The following is a 23,109-nucleotide window of genomic DNA, read 5'->3' as shown; positions in this document are numbered from 1 at the left end:
AGCAATCCAGGTAGATGCAACAAGACAGATCTAGGACAAACCGAGGACGTTTTATTTAGATCTGATGCTCCAATCACAGCTCCAGAACGTGGAATGCAGAACGGTGTAGCAAAGCTCATCTTGGCAGGGCTCTGATGTGTGAAAAGCGGTTTAGAAGGTGTTGAGAACAGGGAACAGAACCTCCTGTTCCCACTGGTTGTATCGCAGGCTGACACAAGAACAAACATGCTTGTATTGCCTCCTTGTGGCCAAATGAGGGAATGACGTGTTATGTGCCTTGCCAAGGTTTGAAGGTTGAAACTGTGATGTGTGTGTTGCATGTGTGTGCTTGGGCCAAAAAGGTTACATTGGGGACTTTATTGCTTGTACTGTAGCATGGCAAGAAAAAAATCCAACAAATAAACAAATATACATTTTAATACTAAATACTATTTTGTTCTTTTACAATGATGATTTGCAATTACAAACAGCAAGAACGAGCAGCAGTAAAGTATATCAATTGTCAGTAAATGGGTATGTTCAAGAAATGAACTGAGCTTGAAATCATGTTCTTCAAAAATCAGGATGGAGTTCAGGAGGGTCCTGGGCAACCATTGACAACTGGAGAACACCATTGAACTCTGTGACCTTTGACTGTCCGCTGGTCATCGCAGCTGAAGAAATAGGTTCAAGGTCAACATTGCAATTACAGGAAGAAGAATAATATGCCGTTGACTTTCAAGTGTTTCATGGTCAGTTGGACAGTCAGTTTACTAAAACACCAGACTAAAATACACTAAGTGTACCTTTCCCCACACATTGTTTCTGGCCGAGCCTCAAATTCGGTTGATCTTCGGTCAGTGTCTCCATGTCCATCTGTGCTGGTACTGGTTTCAGCACTCTTCTCACTGCTCTCTGTTAATAGTCTGCATGGACTCTCAGGGCTCTCTGGGTGGGGGGAGTCACCACTAAGACAAAGAGCAACATCAACAAACAGTTCATCTAGTGAGCTGAATTCTTATAGATAAATCACCAAACCGTGTTGACTTGACACACAGAGATGTGCTTCCCCATTCCCCGTTCCTTTATGAACATGGACAGGAGCCATCTAACGGCTTTCTCCTCACCTCGCACTCTGCTCCAGGAGTGCTATGGAGACCTCCCTCTCCTCCAGAGCTCTCCTGAGAGAGTCAATCTCCTTCTGTTTCTCCTGGAGCTCCTTCTGCAACCGGTGGTTGGTCTCCTCCAGGGTTTCACAGAACGCCTGCAGACAGGGAGACAACAATCATTAACACAGGCTGTATGAACTGTTATTTGCTTAGTTGCGAATACACTGCGATACCCCCACTGTAATGTATTGGAATAAATGTCTGCAACATGGATTATTGGTCCTCTTGCAATTTCCGGAGTTTAACAGGACCGTATGCGTTGATAGTTACTGGGGCCCCGTTCTGAGAGGCTGTTACATATTGCACAAGAAAGAAGATTTAAGTTGCGTGTTTGTGGAACTTACCCGGCTCTCCTCTAGGCTGTCGAAAGGACCTGGAGGATCATCCAGGCAAAGGAACTGTCTGACCACTGCACTGTTTGTGAAGAATGTGTGTTCAGATTTAGTGAGCGGCGCCGGTTTGCCTGCCCACACACAGGCGTGCACGTACTCTCTCTCTCTCTAACACACACACACACCCTGTAGGTACCTGTTAATAATGTCTTTGTGTGCTATCAGGTTCTGTAGAAAGGTCTGTAGGCCGATCTGTCTCTCTTCTAGAAACTCCATGTCATAGTTATCCTTAAACCAGCGTTTGGGCGGCAGGGACAACCTGAACCTTGGAAACAACTCTTTGAGCTGTGCACACACACACACAGAGAGAGAGAGAGAGGATTAGTAGCAAATCAACAACAAAACAACTCAGTTGAAAGTTTTTTTTTAATTCCCAATCTCACCTTGTCATTGAGCCGAGAGAAGTCTGTATATCTTCTGAAGATCACCCAACTATCTTCTTGATTCTTCTTAACCAGGATCTTATAAACCTGCAAGAAATCCATTGACAAACACACTCACAGTCACACACACATAAACAGTTTGTGTGTGTATGTGTGTGTGTGTCACAGTTCCTGCGGCTTGCCTGGAAAGAGTGAGTAAGACTGTGGAGCAGCTGCCACTGCTAAGAGAAGGACACCCTTCAGACTTGTGACTGTGAATCGCTCTATTCCAGTGTAGCACACATACAGGGACATTAGTTCAACTCCTTAGAAAGGGAGCCTCAAGCCATTCAACACATCACACAATACAAAACGCAACTTAATACCATGTAGCCATGTGTCATTTATGTTCACCCACATGATCTATGTAACAAATACAGCAACTGAAACCAAACAAAACAGTCTACAGTCTAATTTCCTCAATAAGGAAGTAACCTTGTAGTATATTAAATTCAGCATAGATACGGTTATATACTAGGTTACAGTGAAACAAAGACATCTTGTCATCAGTCTTAAATGTTCTGAAATAACTATGATTTTGGATTGGGTCACATGATATGTAGGTGAAACTTCAACCTCCAGAGCAGTGTCCCCTCCTCAAACCTCACCGTGAACTTGGCCCTCTCCTCCATGATCTCATATCCCAGCAGGGTGGGAGTGCTCGGTCGTTCTTCCCAGTCATCTCTGGAGGTCCCATCTTCCTGGACACATCTCTGCTTCCCTCTGCTGGGTCGTCCATGTCCCTCTGTTTGGGGAAGACTAGGACAGGGTAATGTCGCTCCTAAACATCCTGTAGATCTCTCCCAGGTGGTCTTTCCCGTGGGGGAGCTGTCACATGGACTTCCCAAGGGAGAAGTCCTCTTGGGCCAGGAACTGCAGGTAACTGGTTGGGTCTGCTGCTGCATGGGGACTGGCACGGGGACAAAGGGAGTGGCCATCCTCTGTTATCTTGCCTCCTTTGCTGTTTTAAGATTGTTGAAAATCGACCATTAGAGTGATTCACTTTCATCTATTAATTGGTTGAGATTAGATAATAGTAATGTCGCATACCTGTTTTCCAGGAACTTCAAGATTGTATGAACCGAAGCTGCTGTTGTATCCTGCTCACGGTGGTTACTGTTCCGTAGGAAACAGTTGAAAAAACTGCTCGCGACAACCTTTAGCCCATGTGACGACAGTGTATGTGCAGCACTTCTGCGGTTCTGGGAAGATATTAGGACAAGCAAATGTAAACAACATCATGTGCTCTGCTCGGCATGGTATCGATGTCACACGTTGGACATTTGTGACACTATGTTACTTCTACTGCTGCTTTAAAACGTATATTCAAACGGTAGCTAAATCAGTAAAACTTTCATTCGTCATCGTGTAGTTCTACGTTCTTTAAAAAACAGACAGTTCGACGTTTGTTTAATAAGGTCTAGCAGCTGCTTTTCAGGGTGTGCAGACGATTAGGGGAAGTAGATTCGACTGTCAGTCTGCAGACGGAAGTTTGTTGTAGCTAGCCATCGCCACTAACCCAGACAACAAGGATTCAGCTAGCTGTTCTGGTTTGTGTTTGTCCTTTCAAGTCAAATAATGATACGTTTCGAATATGGCAAATGGGTTATGGTCAACAAGTTTAGCTGCTAGTCTATAATTGCTAGATAGTTACAACTGAAAGAGAAAATCAGTCACTTAACGTTGAGCTTCTACAGTAGTAACGTTATCAGTTTAGTGCATAATGCATGTACATGCAGTACCAGACATATGGTTAATATAACGTTATTGAGCCTGTTGGAAGGATTTTAAGCTACCACCGAATGCATGGTTGCCAGTTGGCGTGATAGACATGAATAGGCTATTTGTAGGCCATTTTCATTCCTATTCATTGTGATGGTTCAATGTGTTCCTTTCTCTGCACACTGCTATAGGGTCAGACCATGTGCCTCCTTGGACAATCCCGTGGCATGAAGCTGTAAAGTGAGGAGGGGGAAAGTACCCCTGTTTGCTACAGAACCACAATGTCCTCTCTGAGTCCTCCTCGATTACCCCTTGCCTCCACCTCCATTTCGGAATACAGTGGTTGTGGTTACATTCCTGCTGCTACAGTTCAGTCTGCTGAGCAGACCCTCTTTGGCTCAGATCGCTATGCCCGGCTCATCTTGGCCCAGATGAACAAGATGCGCCTGCGTGCCGACTTCTGTGACGTCGGACTGAGGGTGGATGGACGAGTGTTCCGTGTGCACAGGCTGGTCCTGGCTGCCAGCAGCCCCTACTTCACTGCCTTGTTCTCTGGGAGGATGAGTGAGGCTGACAAGGAAGAGGTGCAGATCCTGGGAGTGGAGGCCAAGGTCTTTGAAGTCCTGGTGGAATTCATCTACACAGGTGCGGTCCTCTCGAGCGCTTTTCTTTCTTTGGTTTCTCAGTTTGGTTGAGTCTTGCGCTACTGAACACCCTGATCTCCTTCAGGTACGATCAATGTGTCGGTGGAGAACGTTCAGGAATTGATAGTGGCAGCTGACATGCTCCAGCTGTCTGAGGTGGTGTCTATCTGTGGAGAGTTCCTGAAGGGACACCTGGACCCCTCCAACTGTGTGGGCATCTACCAGTTCCTGGAGCAGATAGCTTGTGTGGACATGCTGGAGTTCACTGAGGACTACATCCATGTCCACTTCCTGGAGGTGCCAGCCTTTTCCTCTGTCTCTGCTTCTATCATGTCCGGTCCCCCACGTTCTCTCCTCACTTATCTGTCGGTAGATCCGTGTTTCTTTTAGCTCCACCTCTGCTCTCTTCCCTCTCTAACCCACATTCTGTTGGTTTTTGTGTGTATGATGAAAAATTTGAGGTCATGTCAGCTTTCCGAACCACCCTTGCTAGGTGTGCGTGTCGGATGAGTTCTGGGGCTTGTCCAAGGATCAGCTGGTGAAGCTGCTACGCAGCGAGGAGCTGAGGATCGAGGATGAGTACCAGGTGTTCACCGCCGCCATGGACTGGGTCCTCCAGGATGTGGCCAGGAAGAAGAAGTATGTGGTGGAGGTCCTGGATCCAGTCCGCTTCCCCCTGCTCTCCCCTCAGAGGCTCTTCAAGTACATCGAAGGTGAACAGTGGCAGCCATTGTCATGCTGATGACAGTACTTCATGTGTTTACATTTTGGTTCATGCATTTTTGCATACCTTGTACTGATCTTCGATGGTCTCACCAAAGGCATTTCAGACTTCAGCCTCCGGGTGGCACTGCAGACTCTGCTGAGGGAATACACCGAAGTCAGCAAGTCTCCCAAGGAGAATAAGATGTACAGTCTGTTACAGCCAGCCAAGATGAGGCCCAGGAGGAAGGCCAGGAAATATCTTTATGCCATTGGTAGTTTTTTTACACAGTATATTACCCCAATGCATATTAATCCCCCCAAAATTATGTAGAATTGCACACAATGCTGAGGTCTTCAGACAGCACTGTCTCAGTTGTTCTGAATAGGTTTCATGTACCTGACACTGGTAGCTTCTTATCCCAGGAGGCTACACTCGGCTGCAGGGCGGCCGCTGGAGTGACAGCCGGGCCCTGAGCTGTGTGGAGCGGTTCGACTCCTTCAGTCTGTACTGGACCACCGTGTCCTCCCTGCACCAGGCCCGCAGCGGGCTAGGGGTGGCCGTGCTGGAGGGCATGATCTACGTTGTGGGAGGTGAGCCATGCATTATGGCTAGCACTTCCCAAGCAACACAGGAGGTAGGAAATTAGACGGTGTAATGCTATGTTCTGTCTATATCGTAACAAATAAATGTCCTTAGGTGAGAAGGACTCCATGATCTTTGACTGCACAGAGAGGTACGACCCAGTGACCAAACAGTGGGCGGCTGTGGCCTCTCTCAACTTCCCTCGCTGTGGTGTGGGGGTGTGCCCCTGTCACGGGGCGCTCTACGCCCTAGGTAAACCCCTCTTCCCAGCTTAAGGCTGTGATCACATAGTTAAAACCTCATACACTTCTCATTGTCCCTCTTCTTATTTGCCGAAACAAATAAACCACTATCATCTTTTAACCAATCCGTTGATAGACCGGAGCCATGTTTTAAACAGAACAGAACATTTGAGTTGAAAAGCCTTTTCATTGGATAACCGGGGATCTGATGTAAATGGGTCTGCCTGTGACGGGGCCCCGGGGTCTCTGCAGGTGGCTGGGTCGGGTCGGAGATTGGGAAGACGATGGAGCGCTACGACCCGGCCGAGAACAAGTGGGAGATCATCGGAAACATGGCCGTTCCCCGCTACTATTTCGGCTGCTGCGAGTTACAGGGTTAGTTTCGCCTCATAGAGGTGGCTGTACTGCCTAACTAGGTCTATCTACATCTACATGCATGCCTGCACCTCTGCATCCCAGAGAGCAACGCTATGAGGTGAAAGAACCCGCTGTATGGAGCTAACCCAACCGTGACCGCCCTGCAGGATTCATCTACGTGATCGGGGGGATCAGTGACGAGGGGGTGGAGCTGCGCTCGGCGGAGGTATACGACCCCATCTCCAAACGCTGGAGCGCGCTGCCCGTCATGGTGACGCGGCGGGCCTACGTGGGCGTGGCCTGCCTCAACAACTGCATCTACGCCGTGGGAGGCTGGAACGAGGCGCTGGGGTCGCTGGAGACGGTGGAGAAGTACTGCCCAGAGGAGGTGAGGAACCTGGGCCGGGGTAGTGGCACTATTCTGCCTCTGCTACAGTCCCAAAAGTTCAAATGGGTCACGTCTTGTTTAAGAGCCATTTAGATGAGGGGCTTTTACGTCTAGAGATGATTTGGTTGATACAGTTTAAAGTCTGAATATATTATGTATATAGTATGAACTCAGGGTGCCAAAGATTTTTTTTATTGTTATTTATCTCTTTTCTCAGGAAAAGTGGGTTGAGGTGGCCCCCATGGCAGTGGCACGGGCAGGGGTGTCTGTATCAGCAGTCAACGGTCTGCTCTATGCCGTCGGGGGCCGGGCCTCCAGTAGAGACTTCTCAGCACCAGTGACGGTGGACTCGGTGGAGATCTACGACCCTCACCTGGACACCTGGACAGAGATTGGCAACATGATTACCAGCCGCTGTGACGGAGGGGTGGCCGTGCTCTGAGAGCCCCCAGTGGAACTGTTCCCAAGTCAAATACCAGTCTTTCTACCCACTGTTTCAAACATGGCCTTCATCAGCTTTCGGTCTGTGTGCCAGCCATTGTAGGATCTACATGTCCACATGCTACATCCCTGGCCCATAAACAGAAACCCAACATTTATCAACACAGTAGCTTTAGTTAGTCTTGATCAGGGCTATTCAGCCCTGTTCCTGGAGAGCCCCCTTTCTCCAACCCCAGTTGTAACTAACCTGATTCAGCACATCTATATTAGAATAAGGTGTGCTATTTTAGGATTGGAGCAAAGTTTACAGAAAAGGAGCTCTCAAGACAAAGGCTTGGAGAAGCCGGGTCTAAAGTTAGTCAAAACTCTGTAGGCCTGGATTGATGGATATCAAGAGTACTCTACATTGTTATTAAGTGCTTGTTTTACCTTTTCACGTCACACTTTACTTACTAAGTACATTGAACACTGAGCCAAATATGACTGGAAAACTGCCAACAAACTGTTCATTTAAACGTGTAATTTCTTTCCTTACAAAAGACTCCCACCAAACGTTCCAGCTTAAAAGTGTATAATTATTTTTCATTGTTTACTTTATCTTATATGGATAAGACAACATTAGTCATTCTAGGATGTATGGTAATTTACTACCATGAGGGCATTAGAACTGGTTCTCTATGCCCTAAGGGATTTCCTGATTCCTGTACAAAGAACCTGTGAGTATGCTGATTTACACCATTTGCTTTGTGTATGAGGTGTGCTCCAGAATGTACGAGTGGTTGTCACTGTCTTATCTGATTTAATGCTGCTAACGGTACACATTTCGGAGACTGCAGTACGTTTTCAACATTACTTGAGCAAATGCTCTATATACAAACAGTATGCTTTTAATGCTAGTTAGACATTTTAATTTGAAAGGTTTCTGCTGTAAATGAGTTCACAACTATAAAAAACTAATGTTGATTGCAGAGGTTATGTCCCTCATTACTGTTTCCAATCAGTAATTTTGTTCAGCGTGTCTGTGTCTTTGTGTGCTGCTGATGGGCAACTATGGTTTTGAAATATTTACTGTAAATATCAGTGTTGGTTGGTGTAGCCACCAATTTCAGTCAAGTATGGAACTCGTCACCTCAAGCACCAACATAGGGTTAGTGTGTTTTAAAATGTCAGCGTTCTATTGATGGACGACCATGTGTAGACTTTTATTAAACAGAACAGATATTTCACTGGTTTATTTTTAAACTTTAAACTTTTATCACCTTAAATGATTTAAACAGTATAAAAAAAATATATGGTAAAAGAGTCCTGGTCCAAGACAGCAGCCAGGAAAATGTTTCATAAGCTTTATTCATAAACTTCCCCATCAATATCTTTGCCATAAATTAACAGTCACACATAATCAGACACAGATGTCTTGGCTTGGTATGTCCAAACACCTGATCCAACATTTTTGTTTTTCACTCCTAGAGCTTTTTAGTGTGAGTAACTGTAATTCTTAGAGTTTTCCTCCTCAACTTTTGAGTATTCAGAATAGTCAATTCTCAAGTGCCTTGATCTTTTTCTCAGGACAGAACTTCTTCAGAGTCAGTGTGGCCACCAGGGAGAATGTAGCCACCAGAGTGAGTATTGTCCGCATGGCTTTAAACCACCCAGGGTAGCCGGGCAGCAGGGTCAGATCATAGTGCAGGGAGAGTCCCAGTCCCATGACAACGATCAGGGCTCCCTCTGTGATATTGTCCCTACACAACAGAGCCACCCAGGCAAGCAGCGAGGGCACCACACTGTTGCCCAGGTTCATCCAGTCAGGCTGGGCTGGGCTGCCCTCAGGGAGGGCAAAGCCCCAGCGAACCCCCCCTAGAAAGGACACAATGGAAGCCCCATAAACCACCTGAGCAAAGGCTACCTCTGGATAGTAAGACTGGGTCACAGCCATCAGAAGAGGGGCTGCCAAGAAAGGGGCAAGGCCAGAGAAGCCGAGGTACAGCGCAGGCTTGGGTGCTGTGACAAGGGCTTTCAAACTGAAGCCATTCTGCCCCTCCACTTTCTCTGGGCCTTCAGGACGCCCCTGGCAGAGATAGGAGGTAGAACAACTCAGAGGCCTGTGGCTACCCAGCCTGGTGGACGCTGACCAGGAGACCACTGATGTAAAGCAAGTTGTGTGGGAACTGGTGTAAATGACATGTCTCTTTGCTAAGCAGTTGGGCACTTTGACATCATGATTGAGAGCTCGCCATCCTGGACCCTGGGGACAGGAAAGAGGTTGTGTTAGTAACATAGACCTAATAGATTAGTACTGATTAAAGGTGAAAACCATTTTCCCAGATAACAGACAACCTAGTCCTTGATATAACTTGAAAAAACAATTTGCTGGTAGACAGAGTTGAACACTTCTTACCCCTCCACTCAAGTGCCTCCTCAAAACCAATGACATCATTTTCAACCTAAGAGAGATAAGCATTACGACGAGTCACATCAAGTAATATATGAACATTATTGTTATTATAGAGCTAGCTTAGCTTTGTCGCGGTAAAATGCCTCGGACATGTCAGGAGTTTAAAGGATACCTTACTAATCAACATTTGTCTGCTGTTCAAGACAATTCTAGTATCAGTATGGTGAGGGGGTTGTACCAATGTCGTTACACGGACTAGCTGTAATATCTAGCTACGTTTGGTTGCTACCACCAGCACTACTACTACCATCACGAGTGCTAACTAGAAACTACCAAGCTGACCCGTTACTGAAAGCTAGTAGCTGACTTATTAACCACTAACTTGAGAAGGTCGTTCACACCTACCCCATAGGCTACGTGTTTGACTTAGCAAGTTGTACTACCCATGCCATGGAAGTTATGATTCGTGGATCGATTAGTGGGCCTGCAGTGGCAGCGGTGTGTTCAAGAGCGCACAAATGGTTCTGTTCAGTCTATACAACGTACTGAATATATGACCAGGTTTATATTCTAAATACAGGATCAACACAAAAGTGAACATTTGTATTACAATATCATATTGAGTAGTAGGCTTATATTCCCGATGTGGCCCTGATTATTTAGGAAGCATCATTATGAAATGAAGAACACCGATAAAGCCGTCGTGAATATACCCCTGATAGCTAGGCTAGCTAGTTACCCTTATTTCTAGGGTCCTAGTACATCAGACGATTTCGCTACATAGTCCGATCTGTCGGGCTCCAGAAATGTAAATAACTAGCTAACAACAAATGCTATTTTTTAGCAAAAGACACATTAAATCTATGAAAGAGAATATTATATTATATAATATCGGTTATATATTACATATTAACCGACTGGTATATGTTGTTGGGTATTGATCGTTCATAAAGACCATTCTCCTTCGATTCGGTAGGTTTTTGACGTTAAGGAATCAATGCTAATGATTAAGTTAGTTTGACCTAAGCTATTATTGCTGGACATCAATGGACCGCAAAGCGTGTACGTTCGAATTTGTCATGGGGCTATTTATATAACGGACCATATAGAGATTTGGATATATATATATATCGTTTGTGAACTTGTGTCAGATTTTCGTAATGGCTTTTGTGCTTTACTTTAACTGGACAACTTTAAAATTAAGCATGTACCTGCGCTGAACCGGCGGATGTACACAGTGCAGCCCAGAAATTGTAAAACGAAGTGCAGAATCCCTGTGTGGCGCTTTACAGTAGGTGGCCATTTTGAAACTGTGTTGTTCTTCCAACGTACCAGGTCTGTTTACCTTTGCAGAAAATTGACAGCAATGGTTAGAGGCCGTATTTGCTATCAAATATAACATTATAACACATAAATGAGCTACTTTTTATTAACACTATTGGAAATGCAGGCACTAGTGTGTCCCAATTCATGCAGTTCTTCCTATAAACAATATTAGCTAGTTAGCTAGTCACGGTAAGGAATATTAGTGGTATTTATTGCGCTAGGTAGCTAAATAGCAGCAGCGTGCATTACTTTTAATGTTATCAAGCTGTCGTTAGCTGGTTGTGGTTGCCATTTGACATGGTAATATAAATCCTAAAGGGAGTTATTATGTAGGCAGAGTAGATGGGAGTTTCACTTCCCGTGCCTGATGCATGTCCTCGGTCGTTGTGCCATGATCATGCCATGCACCATTTGGCTAGCTATGACCATTTGACAGTAATGTTTCTATGTTACTCACGTCTATCAGGATAAACTATAGTTGGTGTATAAAATATTGTTTGAGGACAAAGTTGCGTTAGTAATGTAGTATTGGGATCTTTATGTCTTATTATGGTGGCTCTTATTTGTATTTACGGTATGACACACCCTTACTGGACTTTGTTAGAGGCAAAGGAGTAACGAAGAAGCCTAGCTGTTCATATCAAGGTTAAGCTATATGTATTGTAAGAATATTTCTTACAAGCTTACTCATTGTTGAAACAGGGGAATCTGAATATGATATGTGATATTGCTTGTCCTCAAAAGTATCCGTTTCTTGTTTCTGCCATCCTATTAAATGTGAGTTTATATTTGGCTTCACTAAATGTGTTACGCAAGTTAAGAGACATTCACTTTTTCTTATTCTTTCTTATAGCTACAATGTGCTTATCTATAAGCAGGTGTGCACCTGGAGAAATAGAGGACTAGGTTATTTAGGCAATTCCATATGTTACAGTTCTGCTAAATGAACCCTACATTCTGAGTAATTGATTGTCTACTAATTTTCCCCCTTTTTTGCAGATCTCGGTCTATAGAAGCCCATGTTGAAAACTTGGAAAGGTCTGAAAATACTCGGATTAGTAGGGAAAAGCTCAGCCTATGGGAATAAGGAGTGGGTACAGAGCAGACACATTGTATCTCCCAACTCCTTTTCTGCTTAAAAAAAGGAAAACATTTTCATTAGTTTTTTTGAAGGAGTCCCACTTTATGGAACAGTTGTTTTTCAACAAAGGAGTCCCAAATGTTTTAGGACACTGTCAAGGGATTGCTACTGTTAACTCACTCATCTATGAAATCTGAACTATTGCACCTGCTTACTGCAAACGGACAAACACGCCTAAATCCATTGGCAGCAAGCAAATGTAAATGCAAGGCAGATTATGAAAACACAAGACAAGGGCCACTGAGGGATGCAGTTGTCTTAAGCACACGTTGAATGGCAACTTCATCATGCACTGTCCTGCAGTATCAAAGTTTCACTGACTAAAACTGAAGATGACAGCAATGTAACAGTGGGTTGCACTTCCTTTATTGTCATGTGACTTTGAAACCAGGAAACTGTTTTTCTTCGACTTGGGACAGCCTTTTCACCAGTTTAATGAGGTGAGCTGTGGTATTCGGTGATCTCTGTTGGAAAGTAAAGACTGTCTTGAAACAGATTCTTTTGTGCACGCAGTTGGGCAGAGACAAAAATGACTCGGTAAGAGGTGGAGGTATACAAGCTGGCACTCTGGTGTAGCTGAAGAACACGCTGGAACCTCCCTCTCCCCTGGACGTGAAGGTGAACCAGTCCTGTTCACTCAGACAGATAAATCAATGCCCCAGCGCTTCCACAGACTGCTTCCTCATTTCACCCAACAACCTGCGTGGGCCTCTCCTATTGGACCCGTCAATCAACTGTGCTTGCCAATCAGTACACTAAACGGCCTGACGATTTATCCCGACGGCATTGTGTCCGCCTCTTGAGTTGTAACAAAGGAGTTGGTGAAGAATCTAGCTTCAAGACATATTCTGGGGGAGTCCGCAGGCTTCTAAACAATTACAAAACATCCCCTTACTTGAGCCGCTCAGTACAATACTCTCCACAACCTGTCAAATCAGCTGCCCCTCCACCCCCATTCCAAAGTCCTCTGGATCACTGTTCCAGATCATTCCTGCGATCCAGTAACCTGCCTACTAACGCTTCACCCTGGACGACTGGGTCTGCCTCTGGGGAAAGGGGCTGTGCTGTCCTGGAGGAGGGGCTTGCGGCGGGCAACTCTCCATCCGCAGGTGCACTCTGAGGCCAGGGTCTGTGGGAGCACATCCAGAGAGATCCAGAGAGGAGGCAGAGGACATCAGAGCCCCTGACTCTGGGGTAATTTCTCCACACTTCCTCACATGACCCGCTGGTTCATACACCTTTTGGGATGTCCTCTGCTTAACTGGGAGCGCACACGGAGTCAGTTGTAATGTTCAATGATTTTTCCCTCAGAGTAGTGGCCACCGCTATCATAGTGATTAGAGTTCCCTGACATGAGTTACTGAGGATGCTATTTATTCCAGGACCCTGACAGTGTAGTTAAATGTCATTTTCAACCCTGGGTTGGTTGTCACAGATACTTGTGTCTTGCTAGAATAGTTAAAGCAAATGACAGTAAAGCTGCTTGACACTGAGTTGTTAAACTCTCCCCCTCATCCTTGTCACGCAGCCATCAACCTCATAGGCACCGCTGCAGCAGAAGTTTATCTTTGTTGTTTGGAGGCTAAAAATACCTTGTGGGATATCTCTGGGGAGATGATTCTAACGTTAAGAATCTGGGGAAAAAAGAACAATACTGATCTTTTTATAGAGTTACTGAATGCGTTCAGTATCGTAAGTGAAGAAGTAGTATGCAAGTGCATATTGGTGTTAAGTTAACAACATTTTGTTTTTCACTTTTAGATCCCTGCCATGAGGTTTGATGCCTCAATCCACTGACCGGAAACACTGGACCTAAATGGCGCAGCATGACTTTGTCCCTGCCTGGCTCAACTTCTCCACACCCCAGCCTGCCAAGGTGAGCCCAGCTTGTGCATCTTACTGGGACTCATGTTGACTGTGTGTGTTTTTGTGTGTGTGTATGTTTTACTGGGACTGCCTGTACTGTAGGTAAGGTGTGTGTGTGTGCAGGCCAAAGTGCATGCATGATCCCTCAAAGGTCATTTGTGGGATCAGGGACAGGTTACCTGCACAAACCAACAAAGATCAGGAGAAGGTTGCACATACTCTCCCGGAAAAACAAATAAGGTGACTTATTTTGGTCCTAAGTTTGATAACACGGCCAGAACATTGAGGTTTTATTAGCTATGATAATTCCTCTGGGTACACATCTAGTCTAACTTCAGGCTCTGAAGTTAATCTACTGCCCAAGCAGAGTGGCTGAAGGATGAGGAGCTTATTTTAAAGATGTGGTTGGCCTCTCCAGCTAAATGAGATCAGTGTTTATATAAACTGGGTGTAATCTGGCTGTCAGGGTGGTTACCAGGTGACCTGTCTGGAAAAGAGACTTCCGGACTGTGCTCCTTCACCTCCTCTCAGGATCCACTCACACATACTGTCCTCCTGTCTAATCATTTAGTGTTTGGACTGGGGGAAAGGAAATGGGGAAGAAGGGTTGGTTGGCTAGGTTAAGAGATTCTTAACAGAAGGCACGTTTGTTATATCAATCGAAGCCACTCAGGAACAAGAGTTTTTACACTCCTTGACACCCCGTTGCTTCCTTCCTACTACCCATAGTCCCCTTCTGCCAGCCTTGAGAAGCATGGCGAGCCCCATCACCACCGGGATGGTCGTGTCTCAGTGAGCCGACGCAGACACAACTCCTCGGACGGCTTCTTTAACAATGGGCCCCTGCGCGCTCCAGCAGGTAACCCCAGACACTAGCAATCAATCGCATTCATATTTACAACAGCCCTTTTTTCATTTTTAGTGTTTACAAACAATATCATGACCGGCTAGACAGTTGCCGACATGTTTCAACCTAAATCCCCACAGATATTAAGTGCCTCACAGGCGAGAGATTAATCAATGGGCTTCCTTCCTGCTCAGGTGATGGCTGGCAGCAGCCTTCTCTCCTCCTGAGACATGACTCTGTGGACTCAGGGGTGGCGAAGGGGGGGCACGGGGGACTGGCGGGGGGGTCCAGCTGGAAGGAGGCGCCCAGCTGGCATGGCAACCCCCGGGGGCCGCAGGAGAGTCACCACCACCACCAGGGACGGCACCCCAAACGAGGGGGAGGGGACAGGGACAGGCAGGGGGGGCACCGGCAACGCAACGGCAACTTTCATCCCCGCAAGACCACCGCTTTTCAGGACAAGTTCCCCAATGAGGAACGCAAGGACAGCAAGGAGGACAAGCTGAAGTTTGTAGAAGAGGACTTTGTAAGTACTTCCACCAGTCCCTGACAAACATGTGGTGTGTGTGTTCTGGCATGGTAGTGTTGACTATAAAACCAGTGACCACAGATACACAAATCATCATTGTAGAAGCTACAATTATTAATTTTTCTTCTGCATGCACCTCCTTCCTACAGCCCTCACTCAACCCTGAAACAACTGGAAAGCCGGGGACCCAGATGAGAGCCGTGCCTCCCCATGCAGGAGTGTGGGGTTAGTCTTCAAACTAGTCCTCAAACTAATCGCTGGGTTCATTTACACCGTCCCTTAGCCCCTGCCTCTCCCCCCTCCCCTCCTCCAGTCTGCCTAATCGGCTCGCTTTCCGTATTTCCACAGAGAACCCCCCCAGTGGTAAACAGATGGTGTCTAAAATGCTGGTCATCAAGAAGGTTTCCAAAGAGGACTCCAGCACCGCCTTCTCTGCAGGCTTTGCCAGTGCTGGTGCCCTTCCCTCCAACGGTAGCAAAGCACCCATCGCAGGCTCCAGCGTCTACAAGAATCTGGTTCCCAAGCCTGTCACCAAGGTAATAGTTGGCTCCTATGGTGTCCATTTAGCTTGATTAAGCTGGGACAGCCAGAGAATTCTCAATGGCTAAACCGTAAATCGTCCATTGCTCTGTCTCATTGGGACCTGTACGTTTCTTGTGTCAGAGCGCCCAGTGGAAGCCCAGTGGGAGGGATATCTCCAAACCTGGCCTCCACCTGGCAGGCCGAGACTCTGTCTTCACCAGCCCGGTCTCTGCAACCAAACCCAGCCACCCAACCAGCACCCCACCACACAACACCCCCAAAGAGGTGAGGGCAGCACACTTTTAGGAAGCAATCCTTCAGAAACTCAAAGGAATATGTGCGCATTGTCCAGCTGTTCAAAACATTACCAGCAGTTCAACACAAAAGCATGGCCTCACCTCTCTCTCTAATCTCTCCCTATCCTTGTTCCTCTCTGTCTCCCATACTCTCTCCCTCACAGCAGCATCCCTCCAGCACGACACCTCCCATAGACATTGCCCCGTCACGCCTGAAGCTGATGCGTCGCGGTCCGGACCGCAAGAGTGAGTTCCTGCGAGCGCTGAAGGACGAGGGCACCGGAGAGCTGACCGCCAGCAGCAGCAGCCCTGGAGAGGTGAGGACCACTACTGACCTGTAGCTGCCCCTGTAGCCTGCTAAAGCCCCTCCTACCTTGACTATAGGGAGAATTGTTGGAGTTATGGATGTATCCAATCATTGCAAGATAGACATGTATATATGTTATTAGTTGCCGTAGAGAAAAAAGGTTATCGGTGTATTCAACAAAATTAGACTCATGTCGTTTTTAAAATATAGTGTACCGGGTGGGTTTGAGTCATGAGGGATAGTGAGCTTTGTGTATGCCGTGATGTTCAGGGTGAAAGCAGCACCCCGGAGCCCAGAGGCGACAGCGAGGAGCTCTGCCACGAGAACGGCCTGTCCCATTCCCTTAGTGACTCAGACACAGAGCACCTGTCAAGCTCCCTGGAGGCAGAACACAGGCGAGTCAGCACACACACACAGAACTCTTTCTGGCTCAGCTTGCTACTCTATGGTGTAAAACCGATAGTACACACACAGTAAGTTGTATTTATGGCCTATTACAGGTTGCTGAAGGCCATGGGCTGGCAGGAATACCCAGAAAATGATGACAATTTCCTGCCCCTGACTGAGGATGAGCTTAGAGAGTTCCAGACTAAAACGGAACAGGTCTGTCTTTAGGTCCATGTAGACCGTGTTAACATTCCAGGAGGACAGAAACTATCCATCAAATCTGTCTGTATAACCAGGCTGCTTTGTAACGGTCTGATTTTCCAGATGAAGAGGAACGGTCTGCAGAGGAACGGAGTTCTCGTCCCGAGGGCGCGGTGTGTAACCCTCCACTTCACCCCCTGGAGGAGTGTGGCGGAGGCTCACCTGGAGGAGGGCTCAGAACCAGACACCAGTAGCAGCAGCCAGACCTCCGACGATGACGACTGCATCCACACCTGACGTAGCTTTACCCAACAACACCAAGACACCCTCCTGCTTCAAGTCTTCTGTCAGCTTCAGTTTAATAGCACCATTTAGACTTTTTTTTTTTTTTGTCGTTCTTGCACAAGGGAAAACCAATCATATCCCAGTGAAGGGGGAGTCCTCCTCCACCAGACGTCTTTTTCCCTGCGTTTCCACCTTCACTGCAGCCCCTCACCTCCCCTTGTTTCCTCGCTTTGTGGAACTGACTGTTCAACAAAAGGGCAACAAATGCACACGATTCTGCTTTCAAACAGACTAACTCATTTCATTGATGATGCTGATGACACATTAAGGATAATAAAATTGGTTCCTGACAAGCTGAGTTCTTTCCAAGATGAATCTGGTTTTGTTTCATGTTTCATTTCTGGTTCTAAATGCAGAAGATTTCTTTCTTACATGGATTGTATTCAAGTGAAGTGGTTAAGTCATACTGAGGACATAACTGTTCAGGCTAACCCAGAAACCCTGATGTGCATTCTCACATTATTTGTGGACTACTGTTACACCACAAGCTGCTTTTCACCATTTACATCCTGGATGTTGTGTCTTACCATTTCTAAGCCATAATGTGATTGAAGCTAACTTTTATTGACATACAAATCAAGCATACAGGTACACAATAACAGGTATACAAAAGTGGTAACGTACATAAATGCATATTTACAACCCCACACAACAGTAGATCAGCATCAGTATGAACGGTGGGTTGGCTTGGTTTGTTTCCAGGTGGCTACAGGATGCATCACTGTGGAGCTTCAGGATTCACTGGCTGCAGGTAGGAAACAGAAAACACTCAGCACAGTAGCATGGGGATTCAGGAATCTTTTAAATGAAGAACCTAGGGGTTTCATACACAAAAAAGTAGGTGACCAGTTAAGCTTTGTGATCAGGTCTAATCTAGGCCTCACCTTTTCACATCCGTCTTCTCAACCACTTTTCTGCAGTTCACAGGGGCCTGTATTTCTTGGCGTCCTTAACTGGACTTTCATCTGGTTTCCTCTGACAAGTCATACGCAAAAAAGACATTGAGAAAGCAGTCTGACAGTCTCCCTGGTTGTATGTGTATACACAAGGCAAGGTCTTAACCCTTGTGTTATCTTCGGGTCATTCTGACCCATCGGTCATTGTGACCCACCGTCGTATTGCGACAACTTTACCACATACAAAAACAAAGTGAACCATTTCCTTTTAACCGTTGGGCTGTCTCAGACACCCCACATTGTGAAGGTTAAAATACATTTTTTTTAATTTGTTTTTGTATTGGGTAAAAACAACGATGGTTCATTATGAACCTTTGGTCATGTGACCCGAAGGCAGCACAACGAGAGCAGCTCATCATCTCGACTGGCAGATCCACCACGTTCTATGTACTCACCTTCTTCCTGACTAAGTGGGAGATATCAGATGCTGCTGACTTTGCGGGGGCATTTCCATTGGTGGATTTGACTGGGATCTGATTGGTGGAAAAAACAGAGGCAGAGACATTAATAGAGATTCCAGCTTGAGTGAGTGAAGAGCAGGGTCACCTGGCAGGGAGGGTCTGACTTACCACTGATGCTGTGGCTGTGCCTTTTTGAGCACTTGGAGCTGGAAATGGTGATTCACCCGACTAAAAGAAAATGGAACAATCATTGTGACAGAGCTCTCACATCCACATAAGTCAAAACTCCCTTCAGTTTAGCATTCCTGTCACAGCTGGCACTTACAATTGTGTTATATACACACTTCACCGCTAAGACCTCATAAGCAATCATGTGAAGAGGTACACAACTCTGGGTGGAGCCTCCCCCCCACCCTCAACTCACCAGTGCTCCCTGGATGGCCTCCGCTGCAGTGTTGCCCGTCTTCAGGCCCTCTGACGCATCCTCAATCTTCTCCTTGATGTCGGGCAGCAGAGCCTTGAGCTCCTCCACCTCCTTCCTCTCCTCCGAGGCAGCCTCCGGTCCCTCGGCCTGCTCAATCACCACCTGGAGCTTGGCTGGAAGACACACAGCAGGCGTTAGCAAAAACAGGTGACACTTATCATGAGCCTTTGTGCCGTTCAGAATATCGACTAGCTGCCATTTGTACGCCAATGCTGTGGTTTGTTCAAGAACTCAAGAAAGGAAGATCCTCACCCAGCCTGCTATTGATGACTGCAATGGAGCTGTTGAACTGCTCGATGGCCTGGCTGTACTGGTCGGTGAGGGTGAAGTTCAGGCCCAGCTGGCAGTGGGTCTCAGCCAGGAAACGGCTGTCATTGGGCAGGTGCTTCTGCTGCAGGGCCAGACACTCCTGGAAGTCCTCCACTGCCTGTGGGTAGTTCCCTGGGACAATCAGAAGACCAATGGTTAAGAACCAAGCTGAAGGAATATGTGTCTGAGTCTTCGAAAACAATATTTGACATCAGTAGGAGGACATAGCTTGATTCTAAAAGTATACCTGATTCAGCAGCAACTTCCCCAAGTTTTAGATGAGCCTGGGCTGCCAACAGCTGGTCCTCTTTACTTTCTTTCCTTTCAAACAAAAACAGGGATATATCAAACAAGGCAAGGTTTCACTAGTAGTTAGAGGCTGAAAGGTAGTAAGCTAGAACAGTACCTCTTGTAGATGACTTTGGCTATCTCCAACATCTCCCAGGCCAACTGTAGGTTGCCCACTTCCTCCTCCTCATCACTGTCCTGATAAGAGTGATGCATGATTGGTTTAGTATCATGACAACAACTGGACTACACAACAGGACCATGCCCGTGTTATTAGTTGAGTGTGTGACATGTCTTACTTTAATGTCTTCAATGGCCTCCTCTTCTGCTTCTCCATCCTGACCTTCAGAAAGACAAAATTAATTGTGGGTTAACCATCTGTGAACCATTGGATATGCATTTATCCTGTTTTGTATTTAAAAATGAATGTGCTATTACAGAGGCGTGTCCAAACTGTATGTAGGTGAGAACAGAAGTCCCTTACCCCCTTCCTTATCCTCCTCCTCTTTTTCTTCCTCCTCCGGGTGTTCCGCTGACGACTTCTCTGTAACACCGTTCACTCCATTTTGTTTTGTCTGTCCATCAGCTGGGGCTGCTCCATTAACGTGGCCGTTTGTCACTAGTTCCTTCTCCTTCAACCCACTCCCCTCTGAGTCTTCCTTTACTGAACTCTCCTCTGAATCCTTCTTCTCCTCCTCTGCCATGGCATCATAGACCTGGACCCTTAGCTCATCTCTGGTCTTCTCTGTCAAAACCAAAAAGACATGGCTAGGTTGGGGCATGTGGGGGGGGGGGGGCGCCCCCCCCTAATATAATGGTAGGGGAAACACTGCACACGTCACATGCTAAATCATTTAAATGGTTACCATCAACATTTTCAGTGCTCTCAATGTTGGAGTCTTTGGGCTTCTCCTCCTCTGCATCCTCCTCAGGTACGCCCTCTAATGCGTTCCCCAGGACAGTGTTCTCCATCCTGTAACAACACAACATGGTTGTACCTTCTATAGCACTCAGGTCCTTTGGGAAGATTAAAGTGTTGAGCACATCAAGGGTGCTGAAGACAACTCACCTGGCCAAATTCAGGAGAGCTTTACCACACAGGAAGAAAGCCTCTCCACACTCATCAGCAGTGTCTCCATATTTCTTGGCTCTGGAAATCACAGGTTGCAAAACAATTCGCCATTTCAACATTTACAACTCTTTCATTTCAAGGCCTTGTTGTGTCAACCCTGGCAATCTTGGGATGCTGTTGCACAACACTCAAACTATCCTAAATAAGTCCTAAATGAATCAATACTACGTAGTTTGTAAAACACTCACAATATGCTACAGGCGTCCTGAAGAACGTTGACCGCTGATACTGCATCTCCCATGATGAGATGTCTCTTCCCAGTTCCAATCAATGTATTTGCTTCCTCCATTGTGTAGTTACCACTGAGGATTTAAAAGAAACACTCATTCCCGTTTCACGGTATCTTCATTGTCTATACTATGCTGCTGAATGAGGGATAGTATCTTCGACCTTAATCTTTGGACTTTGTCTGATTTTCCAGACGAGATTACGTTTCTTAAATGAAGATTACCTGGCTACTGTATCATAACAGTATCTAGCTATGCTACGATACTGAGAAATCGCACTATGCCTACAGTACTTACTAAATTAGCTAGCTCTGTGATAGGTAGCTAGAGCTACCTAACACACAGGCTTATTCTACGCAGAACAAAAGAAAGCGATTGAAAAGTTTACATAGATTTAAAAGTTGACAAATATTAAATATATATAAATGTATACATACCGGATTTATAACAGAAAGTCTAATGAAAAAGTGCAATCACACGGTCAATATAATTCTGGATACACTGACTGCCTTCTTGCTACTCGACTGTGCTTGTTGTAGTTTTTTCAATTTAGCGCGAAAACCTAGTTGTGGTTTCCGGTCTCCTTCGGGTTGATATCTACTTTGGAATACGTGGACGGTCGGGGCAATGCCAAATTTGTTTCCTTACTTGTACTTTGGGTTCACAGACATCCCAACCTTCAAAAACTAATTTCAGGGAGGTTACATAAGGCAGTGGTTCTCAATCCTGGTCCTCGGGACTCCCTGCCCTGCATGTCTTAGATGTTTCCCTGCTCAAACACACCTGATTCAAATGAATTTATATTATATTATTATGTATAATATATATTATATTAATTTATAGTAGCCTACCAATATTATGTGTAAAATGTGATATAAAATGTGTTGTTTGGGGGTACCAACTCCCCAAAAGGCTAGGTTAATTTCACAGTAATTAATTGTAACATTAAAATCATATTGGGTGATATGATTTTATGAAAACCTTTACTTGGCTAACCATTTTTGTAAAGTAAAGGAAAACTGCACAGCCTAAGTTCAACGTTGTCAGACATAGAGACTAGATCCAAGACAGAATCTAGAGAGACCAAACAGAGAACAAAGAGAGACCAGAGTTATGGAGACACATCACTGCGACTCTTGTGGGAAGAGCCTTTCCTCATCCAGTAGCCTCAAGAAACACATGATGATCCACACTGGAGAGAAGCCCTACAGCTGTGACCTCTGTGGTAAAACTTTTAGCCAGGCTGGTACTCTCAACGTTCACCGCAGGATCCACACTGGAGAGAAGCCCTACAGCTGTGACCTCTCTGGTAAAACATTTAGCCAGGCTAAAACTCTTTACAGTCACTGCAGGATCCACACTGGAGAGAAGCCCTACAACTGTGACCTCTGTGGTAAAACCTTTAGCCATGCTAATACTCTTAACAGTCACTGCAGGATCCACACTGGGGAGAATCCCTACAGCTGTGACCTCTGTGGTAAAACCTTTAGCCATGCTAATACTCTTAACAGTCACTGCAGGATCCACACTGGGGAGAAGCCCTACAGCTGTGACCTCTGTGGTAAAACCTTTAGCCATGCTAATACTCTTAAAAGTCACTGCAGGATCCACACTGGGGAGAAGCCCTACAGCTGTGACCTCTGTGGTAAAACCTTTAGCCATGCTAATACTCTTAACATTCACTGCAGGATCCACACTGGGGAGAAGCCCTACAGCTGTGACCTCTGTGGTAAAACCTTTAGCCAGGCTGGCCACGTAAGAGGTCACCGCAGGATCCACACTAGAGAGAAGCCTAAAGCTCAAAGAGACACCTGAATATCCACAATAGAAAAACCCCAAAGCAGTGATGTCTGGGCCCAAGCTATCCCAGCAGTCACCACCTGAGAGAATTTCTGTATGACCCACCGCTGGAAGAACTACTGGCCTACACCTACTGGGACAGCACATGCAGTAACACCTGATCTACAGTCCAACATGACTGCACACACACAGGAAATTATACTCTACCCCTGTAACGACGGAGGGAAGCTTTGTCATACTGGGTAGAAACCTGATGAACTCTGGCTGACCACCTTTCTGTTCTGAAGCAATTGAATTCAAGCACCTGGA

General features: G+C 46.0%; 5 protein-coding genes across 10 annotated transcripts; 2 read left to right on the top strand and 3 right to left on the bottom strand.

Moving 5' to 3' along the window:
• Positions 1–399: 399 nt before the first annotated feature.
• Positions 400–3,306, bottom strand: snx16 (sorting nexin 16). The gene is made up of 8 exons (XM_067252387.1): positions 3,013–3,306; positions 2,571–2,923; positions 1,924–2,010; positions 1,677–1,825; positions 1,493–1,562; positions 1,107–1,243; positions 786–947; positions 400–653 (listed from the first exon to the last, which is right to left on the bottom strand). Exons 2-8 carry the CDS (start codon positions 2,898–2,900, stop codon positions 572–574), a joined length of 1,017 nt encoding a protein of 338 aa, XP_067108488.1. The 5' UTR covers positions 2,901–2,923; positions 3,013–3,306; the 3' UTR covers positions 400–571.
• Positions 3,307–3,394: 88 nt separating this feature from the next.
• ipp (intracisternal A particle-promoted polypeptide) lies at positions 3,395–8,314 on the top strand. Of its 2 annotated transcripts, none has more exons than XM_067252374.1 (10): positions 3,395–3,512; positions 3,876–4,329; positions 4,414–4,625; positions 4,822–5,041; positions 5,159–5,305; positions 5,457–5,624; positions 5,731–5,868; positions 6,111–6,233; positions 6,383–6,603; positions 6,821–8,314. In XM_067252374.1, the coding sequence occupies exons 2-10, from the start codon at positions 3,966–3,968 to the stop codon at positions 7,043–7,045; spliced, it is 1,818 nt and encodes a 605-aa protein (XP_067108475.1). In that variant the 5' UTR covers positions 3,395–3,512; positions 3,876–3,965; the 3' UTR covers positions 7,046–8,314. The 2 variants fall into 2 exon arrangements, with proteins under 2 accessions (XP_067108475.1, XP_067108474.1); XM_067252373.1 differs by having other exon boundaries at positions 5,150–5,305; positions 6,821–8,311.
• Positions 8,315–8,373: 59 nt separating this feature from the next.
• On the bottom strand, positions 8,374–10,690 carry LOC136958468 (transmembrane protein 69-like). 2 transcript variants are annotated; one of them, XM_067252391.1, is made up of 3 exons: positions 10,648–10,690; positions 9,440–9,485; positions 8,374–9,286 (listed from the first exon to the last, which is right to left on the bottom strand). In XM_067252391.1, exons 2-3 carry the CDS (start codon positions 9,476–9,478, stop codon positions 8,579–8,581), a joined length of 747 nt encoding a protein of 248 aa, XP_067108492.1. In that variant the 5' UTR covers positions 9,479–9,485; positions 10,648–10,690; the 3' UTR covers positions 8,374–8,578. The 2 variants fall into 2 exon arrangements, with proteins under 2 accessions (XP_067108492.1, XP_067108490.1); XM_067252389.1 differs by lacking the exon at positions 10,648–10,690 and adding an exon at positions 9,842–10,171.
• LOC136958462 (vasculin-like protein 1) lies at positions 10,301–17,507 on the top strand. Of its 4 annotated transcripts, none has more exons than XM_067252378.1 (12): positions 10,301–10,408; positions 11,762–13,097; positions 13,665–13,779; positions 14,499–14,628; positions 14,811–15,142; positions 15,295–15,370; positions 15,494–15,681; positions 15,809–15,952; positions 16,131–16,280; positions 16,541–16,665; positions 16,771–16,873; positions 16,982–17,507. In XM_067252378.1, the coding sequence occupies exons 3-12, from the start codon at positions 13,720–13,722 to the stop codon at positions 17,153–17,155; spliced, it is 1,482 nt and encodes a 493-aa protein (XP_067108479.1). In that variant the 5' UTR covers positions 10,301–10,408; positions 11,762–13,097; positions 13,665–13,719; the 3' UTR covers positions 17,156–17,507. The 4 variants fall into 4 exon arrangements, with proteins under 4 accessions (XP_067108479.1, XP_067108476.1, XP_067108477.1 ...); XM_067252375.1 differs by having other exon boundaries at positions 16,128–16,280; XM_067252376.1 differs by lacking the exon at positions 10,301–10,408 and adding an exon at positions 10,671–10,727 and having other exon boundaries at positions 16,128–16,280.
• Positions 17,508–17,772: 265 nt separating this feature from the next.
• LOC136958463 (histone-binding protein N1/N2-like) lies at positions 17,773–21,471 on the bottom strand. The gene is made up of 14 exons (XM_067252379.1): positions 21,438–21,471; positions 20,962–21,075; positions 20,711–20,791; positions 20,508–20,614; positions 20,126–20,386; positions 19,941–19,984; positions 19,760–19,839; positions 19,601–19,674; positions 19,297–19,485; positions 18,985–19,157; positions 18,729–18,788; positions 18,555–18,632; positions 18,088–18,178; positions 17,773–17,948 (listed from the first exon to the last, which is right to left on the bottom strand). The coding sequence occupies exons 2-13, from the start codon at positions 21,060–21,062 to the stop codon at positions 18,125–18,127; spliced, it is 1,302 nt and encodes a 433-aa protein (XP_067108480.1). The 5' UTR covers positions 21,063–21,075; positions 21,438–21,471; the 3' UTR covers positions 17,773–17,948; positions 18,088–18,124.
• Between the last annotated feature and the right edge of the window lie 1,638 nt (positions 21,472–23,109).

This window comes from Osmerus mordax, chromosome 16 (genome assembly GCF_038355195.1).
Source record: "Osmerus mordax isolate fOsmMor3 chromosome 16, fOsmMor3.pri, whole genome shotgun sequence".
Lineage (NCBI taxonomy): Eukaryota > Metazoa > Chordata > Actinopteri > Osmeriformes > Osmeridae > Osmerus > Osmerus mordax.
The sequence above is the reverse complement of the archived record's forward strand: the minus strand, read 5'-3'. Positions and strand labels throughout refer to the sequence as shown.

Coding starts and splice junctions, on each gene's coding strand:
- snx16 (XM_067252387.1), bottom strand. CDS start 2,900: ATGGCCACTCCCTTTGTCCCCGTGCCAGTCCCCATGCAGCAGCAGACC. Junction 1,563..1,676: donor CACAAAGACATTATTAACAG/GTACCTACAGGG, acceptor CTTCACAAACAG/TGCAGTGGTCAGACAGTTCC. Junction 654..785: donor GAAACAATGTGTGGGGAAAG/GTACACTTAGTG, acceptor CTATTTCTTCAG/CTGCGATGACCAGCGGACAG.
- ipp (XM_067252373.1), top strand. CDS start 3,966: ATGTCCTCTCTGAGTCCTCCTCGATTACCCCTTGCCTCCACCTCCATT. Junction 5,306..5,456: donor GAAATATCTTTATGCCATTG/GTAGTTTTTTTA, acceptor TTCTTATCCCAG/GAGGCTACACTCGGCTGCAG. Junction 6,604..6,820: donor AGAAGTACTGCCCAGAGGAG/GTGAGGAACCTG, acceptor CTCTTTTCTCAG/GAAAAGTGGGTTGAGGTGGC.
- LOC136958468 (XM_067252389.1), bottom strand. Junction 9,287..9,439: donor GGAGGCACTTGAGTGGAGGG/GTAAGAAGTGTT, acceptor TCCTGTCCCCAG/GGTCCAGGATGGCGAGCTCT.
- LOC136958462 (XM_067252375.1), top strand. CDS start 13,720: ATGGCGCAGCATGACTTTGTCCCTGCCTGGCTCAACTTCTCCACACCC. Junction 15,682..15,808: donor TTCCCAAGCCTGTCACCAAG/GTAATAGTTGGC, acceptor TTCTTGTGTCAG/AGCGCCCAGTGGAAGCCCAG. Junction 15,953..16,127: donor CACACAACACCCCCAAAGAG/GTGAGGGCAGCA, acceptor TCTCCCTCACAG/CAGCATCCCTCCAGCACGAC.
- LOC136958463 (XM_067252379.1), bottom strand. CDS start 21,062: ATGGAGGAAGCAAATACATTGATTGGAACTGGGAAGAGACATCTCATC. Junction 20,792..20,961: donor CAGGACGCCTGTAGCATATT/GTGAGTGTTTTA, acceptor TGTGATTTCCAG/AGCCAAGAAATATGGAGACA. Junction 18,789..18,984: donor AGGCCATCCAGGGAGCACTG/GTGAGTTGAGGG, acceptor ATTTTCTTTTAG/TCGGGTGAATCACCATTTCC.